A 10,217-nucleotide genomic window follows, 5' to 3' on the forward strand; every position below is an offset into this window, starting at 1 on the left:
AAATCTATGAAACAACTTCACTGAAGGGTGTGGGGGGAGAAAAGGCACTGACTTAAGTAATTCTGGAAATGAGTGGAATCTGTAAGACTAAAGGCAAAAAAAACTGTACATAAGCACTGTACCCTGCTTGATAAAGTTGTTTCACATGGGGGTGCGGGTTAACAGTTCTGATTCTGCTATACATACACACTGAAATCGAACAATTAAGTAAATAGATGGCAGACGGTGGGGGAAACGTCGTATATCCATACAATGGAATATCATTTAGCCTTGAAAAGGAAGGAAATACTGTCACACTCTACGACATGGATGAACCTTGAGGGCATTATGTTAAGTAAAATAATCCAGTCACAAAAAGATAACAAGTCTATGATTCCACTTATATGATGTACCTAGAGTAATCAAACTCACAGAGAAAAAGAAACTAGAATGGTGGTTTTCCAGGGGGTAGGGGAAGAGGGAAATGAGAAGTTGTTTAACGGATACAGAGTTTCAGTTTTACAAGATGAAAAGCTCTGGAGATTGGTCAAACAACAATGTGAACATACGTAACACTACTGAACTACAGGCTTATGGTTAAGATGGTACCGGTAAGCCAGTTTGTTGCTCAAGCATGTCACTTTTCTCAGGAAGTAAAATATCTTTCCAGAACCCATCCTTTTACCTCAATGACCAGCCAGAGATAGGTTGCCTGGCCACCTCCTCACTGTGGGAATAGTTGACTTTCTAGCTTCTGTAATGGAAAGCAGCAAGGGAGAAAGAGGGCTGTGAATGGTTGTTGGTTAGTGTCTTCCATGCCTGCCCACCCTCAAACCAGCTGTGGCTAGGGCCATGGAGTCTCAGTTGGTTAGCTCCTAGGGCCAGCTCCATGCACACCTATGGACTGAGGATTTTTTGGCATGGGGGCAGGGTGTTTGCCCAAAGCAAGGGCATGTTACAGGGTATGAAACTATCCAACCACACAAGAGTTGCAGAGTGTTCCATTGTGTGGATGAACTCACAATTCTTTTAACTTGCCAACTTTAATTCCAAGACAAGAGGATAGAAGGATTGGTGTGGGTAGCAGTTTAAACACAGGGGTGGAGCAGGAGGATCACCAGGAGAGAGGAGGTTAGGGCTGGAGAGCATTTCAGTATGGTTGGAGAATAGGCTAGAAGGAGGATAGGCGGAAATAAGGGGTAATCATGGCTGGCCGTGAATGCCAAATGATGCTAATATTTCCTTTAATACTCACAATAGCCACATGAGGTCAGTATTACTTAATTTCCCCTCAATTCCCATGTTCCAGATAAGAAAACAGACCTGGAGATGAGTCATTTGGTTTGAGTAACTCACTCAAGAACCAGAGATGAGCCAGACCAGAGTTCAAACCAGATCCTTCTGATTCGTTCCCAGGCTGTCTGACTGCAGAGCCTCCAGGTTTCACAGAGACCCTGCAACGGTTCCCTGCAGAAGGGGTGACTTGGGAAACTGGCTCAATTAAAGTCACATGAAGTCACTCTCCTGGAAAGATCTGGATGCAGATGCTGTGGACCAGGCCCAGTGTTATCTGACGAGTCTGAGATTAGGGTGGGAACTTCATTGTGGAACATGCAATCCTCATGCTGAGATGCGATTTCTGACTGAATTTAAAAACAAACAAACAAAAACTATACCGACACTGAGACCAAAGAACAAGTCCCCCAAACTGTAAAAGTATCAGCTCTACCACCCTGATCTCATCAGGGTTTCTGCAGCTGAAGCCCACCCCTATCAAGTGGATCTGGAGCTGCTGCTGGGCCCAGGGGGCGGGGTGAGCCCCCGAGGCTGTCCACAGTGAGCAGAGTCACGAGAACTGCAGAATGTGACCTCCCAGCTAATTGAGGAAGGCCCTGTCACCGTGGCATGAAGCCAGGGATCCTTTGGCCTTTTGCTGCTAGAGGAGACCTCAGCTGATTCGGGTCTCTCCCCTGCTCCCTAGAGCTGACCAGAGTCCAGAATGTCCCAGACTGTAAGGTCATACACTACGAGTCTCTGTACTTTTTTTTTTAACAACTTCTAATCAATTTATTGAAACAGTTGACTTAAGCATTTGCAGTGGTGCCTTCAACCTCAACTCCTGGTGCAATACTGATGGCAGTAACCTGTTTAACAATCTCAGAAGGACTGTGCAAGTCAATGAGTGGCTCGTGCATTCTCATCTGGAGGCGATCCCAAGTCTTAGAACCCTCAGTACAGGAGTTTTTCTTGTAGTGATTCTCAAAGTCTTGGTAGACAACAGAACGGGTCCTTTCACTTTGAGGTTCTTTTCCTTTGCGCCTCTGATCGAGTCAGCACACACCTTCTCCAGGGACCTTACCTTGTGGCTGGTTAGGGTAATTCTAATTTGGTGAATCGCCACCTCTGGCTTCACGGGTGTTTTTCCGGTATCTTTAAAAGCCATAGCTGCGGCGCAACTTCCCGACCGACTTGTTCCTCGCTGAGAGCGAACAGCGGTGAGTCAGGAGCAGAAGCGGGAGGAACAGGGCTCCGCTGCACCTGCGACTGCGTCTTCCTTGAAAAGAGGAGTCTCTGTGCTTCTTCGAGCCCCAGTTTCTACATCTATGAAATGGCAATAATCACAGCTGCCTACTGAGAGATGCTATGAAACCAAGGGCATCGAGGCTCTCAGCAAAGCCCTCTGCAGTGGAAGGTGTTACTGATACCAGTCACGTCCTTCCTCCCAGCCTCAGCATGGAAAATTCCCACATGTTCCCAGAAGTCTGGTACGCTTGAATGTTGACTCAAAAGAATAAGATGGATCTCTTTCCTTACATATAAGGTATCCAAAATGTGCAGTCAGACTGTCAGGTTTTAGTCTGAAATGTAGGTTCTTGGCATGCTCATGGCCAAAGAATGACCAGACGCACCAAAGTTAGGCAAGCACAAAAACGAGGTTCATTGAGGAAAGATGGGATTATGGGGCAGGAGCAAGATATAGGTTCCAGAGCATGACACATACGCCACAGGTGATGACCAGGCCCACTGTCACCGCAAAGGGAGAGCCAAAGGAAGGGCACAAAAGGGGACTTGGTTATGTCTGGTCTTGTTTTATAGTGCCCAGATTGGGATCTCCCTAGTGGCTCAGACATGACCGTGGAACCACTTTGATTAGACAGCTGGGAGTTGCATTACTATGCATGTGGTTTGCTCTAGGTCAATCTCGGGACTCTACCGTGTTGCTTGTCCGGTGGGCTAGAGAGTTCTCTGCATTCTTTTGCAGCCGGAGTGCTAAGTTCTGATTGGCAGATCCCTAGGGTATTCCTTCCTCCCCAGATATGGCAGTTGCTGGGGAGATTAGGGTGGGGCAGGACCAAGATGGAGCCATAGCACCCACCTTCATCCCTAGGAGACCGGAACCACCTGATACCTACCTAACAGTACCAGTTGAGAGGCAACTAGGTTAGTGGTAAAAAGCGTGGCTTTTGGTCTTGGACAGATCTCCCTGAATTGAAGCCTTATGAGGGACACCTGTGCCTCTGGCTAAGTTAATTTCTCTCTCCAAGCCTCAGTTTCCCCACCTGTAAAGAAGTAAGTAATGGCAAACTTACCTCAGGGGCTTTCATAAGGATTAAGTGAAATAACACAGATCAAATACCTGACTCTTGGTATAGATATATTGGATGTATAATGTGTTCCCATTTCTGTAAAATAATAGCATATGCATATTCATAGGAAACAATTTAGAATGTTCTCTAAACTGTAAGCAGTATGTTGGTGTAGGAGTTGGGGAAAACAGGGACCTGCCTTTTTCTCTAGCAAAGTTTCTGCTGCAAAGTTTGACCTTTTAAAAAAAGACATTAAAAATTCAACTATATTTAAAACAAAAAGTTGTAATATCGAGGTAAATTAACATCTAAACAAATAAATGAAGAAAGCGAAGGCAGAGCCAGGCCCAACTCTGGGAGACTCTGAGGAAGCATTTCTGCTCTCCTGCCCCCAGCCCAACCCCGCCCTAAAATCCCGCCCCGCACGGGGGCCAGAGGGCTGCATTCCTGGGATTGAGCCGGCGGCCCCCAGCCTCCCTCCTGCACAAAACCCGCCCAGCCAGGCTCCAACCCCGCCGGCCACGGGTGAGTGTTTTCAGGGTCTCTGGCAGGCCTGCACGCCCCCAGGCCGACATGACAGGGTGGGCGGCCCGACACCCGGTGCCGGGCAGAGCACGTCCGGGGAACCGCGGCCCTGCTGAGTCAGCCCGGCGGGCGGCGCGCGCCACCGCGTGACCCGCGCCCACGTGACGCGCGCGGGGCCGGGCCACCAGCGCCGTCGCTGCAGCAGCCGCGAGAGGCGTCCGCGTAAGTGGGGAGCGGGCTGGCGGGATCCTCCTCGCGGGCGGGGAGGCGCTGCCCCAGCCCTCCGGCACCTCGGGGCCAGGCCCTGGGCGAGCCGCTCTCACCCCTTTCCCCAGGCGGGCCGGTAGGGGCGATGGGACCGCAGTCGGGTTGGGGGAAACACAGTACCCCACCGACGGCCGCGCGGGCCCCCTCGCCTGGGCCTTCCCGCTCCGGCTGACCGCAGTGCCGGGGAAGCAAGCGTCCTTCTTCCGGAGCGGTTGCCTTTACCCCGTTGTGCTTTGGGGGAAACTGAGGACCCTCAAGGCAAGGCAGGCTGGTGGGTGCACTCCTCCCCTGATACTGACAGGGCACACACCTCCCAGCCAAAGCCTGTATCGCCCCGCCTGTTCTAGTAGCGCAGGACGGTCCCACGACCCCTCTACTTGAGGAAGAGTCTGGGGGGGATAGGCAGGGGTGTGGGAAATTGGGGCCGAGTGGAGCTGCAGGACAATGATAATAGCCAACGTGTTGGATATTGACTATGTGGTTTACATGCATTCTCTCATTTAATATCCCCCATCGTGAAATCTGTGAGGAAGGTACTGTTGTCCCCATTTTTACATAGGAGGAAAGGAGTTCAGAGAACTTGGGTCCTTGGCCCCTCCTGCAGTTGCTAATTGGAGGAACTGAGATTAGAACCCAGGTCCGTCCCGCAGTAGCGCCTCCTGGTGGCCGGTGCGTGGTGGAGGCGGCCGGCCTAGCCTGTTGCTCTGTGCACTGATGGGGCTTTTTCCTGGCTGGAACAGCTTGGGAAGGGGGTTGTTGCTGGGTGAGAAGGGCGTCCCCCATCCCCTCAACCACCTCCATCCTCTTCTCTGCCCCTTGCAATTGATTCCTTTGTCATGCCCTCTCCCCCACTGCAGGACAAGATGAAGCTCATCATCCTGGACCACTATTCTCAGGCCAGCGAGTGGGCGGCCAAATATATCAGGAACCGCATCATTCAGTTTAACCCAGGGCCAGACAAGTACTTCACCCTGGGGCTCCCCACTGGTGCGTTGTTGGATGGAGAAAGTGGGCATCAGGGGTTTTTAAGGGGCCAGGTACCCGGACTCAACTCAGCCAAGGGATGTCGCGGAGGGCTCTGCGGTCCTGTTGCTGTGCGAGAACATCTCCACTGCCGCTTTCACATACAAAACAGAGGACTCGGCTTCCTCCGTGGGTGGGTTTAGTTGCTGCCTGCTCCTGCTGAATCCTGGAGCAGGAGGGATCTTGGGTAGGGAGGAAGAACTTGATTTTCAGGCTATATCCTAGGTCAGCCCTGTCAACCAGGGTTCCTTCACAGAATTAGGTCCTGATGACTTAAGGCATCCATTTTATGTAATGAATTAATTCTCCCGCTTCTGTGCATCTAGAAGGTACTAGCTAAGTACTATCCTTGGGAGAATTGAGAAGATGATCACTCAAATAATTTTCTGTAAGACTTAATTAAATACTGGACCGAAGTGAGAAAGTTCCAGTTTCTTTTGGAAAAAGTCAGAATGTTGCCTTTTCAGGAAGATATTTTGACTCCAGTTCTTCAAGGCAAATGTCTTATTTTTTTCAGAAATGGGTGGATTTGCCCAAATGGCCATACCCATCCACTAGAGTGGAGGGTCATCAAATTTTTTCTTTAAATGACCAAATAGTAAATATTTTAGGCTTCACTGGCCATATGATCTCCATTGCAACGACTTAACTCTGCTGTTGTAGTGTGAAAGCAGCTACAGACAATATATAAATGAATGAGTGTGGCCATATGCCAATAAAACTGGGTGTATAGACACTGACTTTGAATTTATATAATTTTCACGTCACAAAATATTCTTCTTTGACTTTTAAAAATGATTTAAAGGCTGGGCGCGGTGGCTCACGCCTGTAATCCTAGCACTCTGGGAGGCCGAGGCAGGCGGATCCTTTGAGCTCAGGAGTTCGAGGCCAGCCTGAGCAAGAGCAAGACCCCATCTCTACTAAAAATAGAAAGAAATTGGTCAAACAACTAAAAATAGAAAAAATTAGCCGGGCATGGTGGCGCGTGCCTGTAGTCCCAGCTACCTGGGAGGCTGAGGCAGGAGGATCGCTTGAGCCCAGGAGTTTGAGGTTGCTGTGAGCTAGGCTGACACCACAGCGCTCTAGCCCGGGCAAGAGAGTGAGACTCTGTCTCAAAACAAAAAAAAAAAATGTAAAAATGTAAAAACCGTTCTTAACTTATAAACTGTACAAAACCAGGCAGCAGGTTAGATCTGGCCTGTGGGCTAAAGTTTGCATTGGAGGTTTGTAGGAGTGGCATCTATCTGTACCTGTGAAACCACCTCAGGCCCTGTGGATGCTGTGTTCACATCCTAACTGGCACCGCCCAACCTCTGCATGGGTCAGACTCTGGGCTTTGCTGAACCCGCTCCCTGGTTCCCATGATTGCAGAATCAGATCCAAGCTCTTCAGAGTAGTGTTCAAGGCTCTCAAGACCTGGCCTCTCCTTGCCTGTCATGGTTCAACCAGCATAGCGTTTCCATCTGGGTTCCTTGGAACATTCCTTCTGTTAGATGCAGCACCCAGTCAGGCTTCTGGGTGGAAACCACAGAAACCAACTCCAGCTAAATTAAGCAGAAAAGGAGTTTGTTGGCTAGATATTGGGGGAACTCACAGAATGGATGGAGAGGCTAGAGGTCTGGAAAATGGCAGGAGTGGGGAAGCTGTGTGGCTCAGGCATGGCTAAGGCCTTGTCATAGGGACTGATAATTTCAGGTGGGGTGGGGAGGAGCTGCCACTATCACTCATTCAGCAGGTATTTATTGAATCTTCTCTGTATGCAAAGCTACTCTAGGCCCTGGGTATACAGTAATGAACAAAAAGGATATGAATTCCTGCCTTCCTGAAGCTTAAATTATAGTGGGAGAGACAGATAACAAACAAGTTAATTAGCAAAATACAGAGTATGTCAGATGGTGATAAGAGGGAAGGAGAAAAGTGAAGCAGGAAAGAGGACTAGGGAATGTCTAGGTGCAGGGGTGGGGGTTTGCAGTGTTGGATATGGTGGCTGGGAAGGGCTCTCTGAGAAAGCAGAATTTGAGGAAAGGCCTGAAGGGGTGAGAGTTAGCCATGCAGATACTTGAAGAGCATCTGTGGTAGAGGGAAAAGCATGTGCAAAGGCCCTGAGGTAGAAGTGCCTGGAACAGGGTGAGGATGGGGAGAGGTAGCCAGGGGCCAGGTTATGTGGAGCCTTAGTAAGGACTGATAATACTGAGAGTAAAATGAGATGCCATTGGTGGGTTTTTTAAAAAGGGAATAACACAATCTGATTTGGATGGGGTTTTTTCCTTCTATCTTTTTGTTTTGAAAAATTGCAAATATTCAGAAAAGTTGAAAAAACAGTGCAGTATCAGTCACCTAAATTCCCCAATTGTTAACATTTTGCCACATTTACATTTATCTTTCTCTGGCTCATGTTTCATGTTCTCTGTCAACACACGTTTTTCTCTGACCCACTTGAAACTAAGTTCCGTATATCCTGACACTTTACCTCTAAATCCTTCAGCGTGTATCTCCTGTGATTAAGAATATTCTCTTACATAGTTATGATACCATTATCATGCCTAAGAAAACAATCATCCTGTATCATCTAATATACAAACTGTGTTCAAAATTTTAATTGTCCACATTTACCTTTTTTTGAGTCTTGCTCTGTCACCCAGCTCTGTCACCCAAGCTAGAGTGCAGTGGCATCATCATAGCTCACTGCAGTCTCAAACTCATGGGCTCAAGCAATCCTCCTGCCTCACCTTCCCTAGTAGCTGAGACTACAAATGCGCACCAGAAAGCCTAGCTAATTTTTGTATTTTTAGTAGAGACAGGGGTCTTGGTCTTGTTCAGGCTGTTCTCAAACTCCTGACTGCAAGCAGTCTTCCCACCTCAGCCTTCCAGAGTGTTAGGATTACAGGCATGAGCCACCGTGACCGGCCCTTTACTTTTAATATACAGTGTCCTCCTGCCTTTTATCATGTGCATGTTTTATGACATTGACTTTTTTTTTTTTTTTTTGAGACGGAGTCTCACTGTGTTGCCCGGGCTAGAGTGCCGTGGCGTCATCCTAGCTCACAGCAACCTCAAACTCCTGGGCTTGAGTGATCCTTCTGCCTCAACCTCCCAAGTAGCTGGGACTACAGGCATGCGCCACCATGCCCGGCTAGTTTTTTCTATGTATTTTTAGTTGTCCAATTAATTTCTTTCTATTTTTAGTAGAGACGGGGTCTCGCTCTTGCTCAGAGCTGGTTTCGAACTCCTGAGCTCAAACAATCCACCCGTCTCAGCCTCCCAGAGAGCTAGGATTACAGGCGTGAGCCACCACGCCCGGCCAACATTGACTTTTTAATGAGACTCAGGAGTTCGCTGCTCCTCGAGGAAGTCTTGCCTGTGCTTCCCCGTCACAGCTGACACTCCTGCTTTGTGTCCCCACTTCTAGACAGTGAGCTCCTCTAGGGTAGCTACTGTGTCTTGCTCCTCTGCATCTTTATCTCATGGCTCTGCGCCTCGCACATAGTAGTTGTTCAGGGAGTATCATGTCAGTAATTAAGTCTGATGTTCACTCGGGTGCTAATCAGAGTGGTTTCAATCATCAGTGTGCTGGGCACTGAGAATTCAGCAGTCAATAAGACAGACACAGCCTTGCCCTCCTGCAGCTTACAGTCTAGCAGCGAAAGAAGCGTTAAACAAGCAGTTAAGGGATGGATGGCAGTTAGGATTGGAGCATTGGGTAGGACTGCAGATCTGACAGGTCTTGTAGAGCAGCCCTGATTCACTCCTGTGTGCCGCCTGGGCGTGCAGGAGCTAGGGGCTGACGGGGCGTTCGTGGCTGTGGCCTCTCTTGCAGGGAGCACCCCACTTGGCTGCTATAAGAAGCTGATTGAATACTATAAGAATGGGGACCTGTCCTTTAAATATGTGAAGACCTTCAACATGGACGAGTACGTGGGTGAGTCTCACCTGACTGCAGGCGAGTCACGCTTCTCTCGCTGGCCCAGCCCTGGAGAGGAATGGCGGCGTCTCGGAGCCGGTAACGCTTGGTGGTAGGCTCAGTTGTCAGCACCTGTCTCTCTCAGGCCTTGGTTCACTCAGCTGCAAAATGGGGCAAATAAAGCTGCCCTCATAGGCTGTAAGCATTAAATGATATCATTTAATCCATATGGAAATTTCTTATATATAACACTTAATAAATATTAGAGTATATTTTCTCCCTTGCCGGCTCCCCAACTCCATGCCCTTTCTTTCTGGAACAAATGATTGCAGATGGGGTCCTGGCTGGGGTGTGTCCCAGGGTCTGTATCTGGACTCGCTCTCCAGGATGTGTCCTCCAGCTCCCCTTTCTGCACTTGGCGAGGAGCTGACACTGGTGTTCTTTCTGCTGCTGAAAAGCTATATACCTTTGTCACCTCCCCTCCCCCCAGTCATTTTGTAGTGGCTTCACTTTAAGCCTATTTTTTTTTAAATTGTGGTAAAATACACATAACATGAAATTTACCATCTTAACCACTTCTATATGTACAGTTCAGTAATGTTAAATACCGAACATGGTTGTGCAACCAGTTTCCAGAACACTTTTCATATTGTAAAACTGAGACTCTATACCCGTTAAACAACGACTTTCCATTTCTCCCTTTCCCCAGCCCGGAAACCACCATTTTACTTTCTGTTTCTATGAGTTTGACTACTCATATAAGTAGAATCGTGAAGTCTTTGTTGTGACTGGTTTCTTTCACTTGGCAGAATGTTCTCAAGGTTCACCCGTGTGGTAGCACGTGTTGGAATCTCCCTCCTTTTTAAGGCTGACTTTAAATATTCTAATATTCTTTTTTATTTGTTTATTTTTTTGAGCTGTATCTCTTTTTAAAA

The 10,217-nt window shown here is 48.3% G+C and overlaps 1 protein-coding gene and 1 pseudogene across 1 annotated transcript in view; one reads left to right on the top strand and one right to left on the bottom strand.

Annotated features, from left to right (window-relative positions):
- Positions 1 to 2,063: 2,063 nt before the first annotated feature.
- Positions 2,064 to 2,422, bottom strand: LOC105811553 (annotated as a pseudogene).
- Positions 2,423 to 4,256: 1,834 nt separating this feature from the next.
- Positions 4,257 to 10,217, top strand: part of GNPDA1 (glucosamine-6-phosphate deaminase 1) — a 23,478-nt gene continuing 17,517 nt past the window's right edge. The window contains exons 1-3 of the mRNA XM_012645783.1: positions 4,257 to 4,313; positions 5,216 to 5,345; positions 9,199 to 9,300. Of these exons, the coding sequence (XP_012501237.1) occupies positions 5,222 to 5,345; positions 9,199 to 9,300 (226 nt within the window). The 5' untranslated portion in view covers positions 4,257 to 4,313; positions 5,216 to 5,221. The remainder of the gene's footprint in view (positions 4,314 to 5,215; positions 5,346 to 9,198; positions 9,301 to 10,217) is intronic.

Source organism: Propithecus coquereli, unplaced genomic scaffold (assembly GCF_000956105.1).
Source record: "Propithecus coquereli isolate 6110/MARCELLA unplaced genomic scaffold, Pcoq_1.0 Scaffold236, whole genome shotgun sequence".
NCBI classification, from domain to species: Eukaryota; Metazoa; Chordata; class Mammalia; order Primates; family Indriidae; genus Propithecus; species Propithecus coquereli.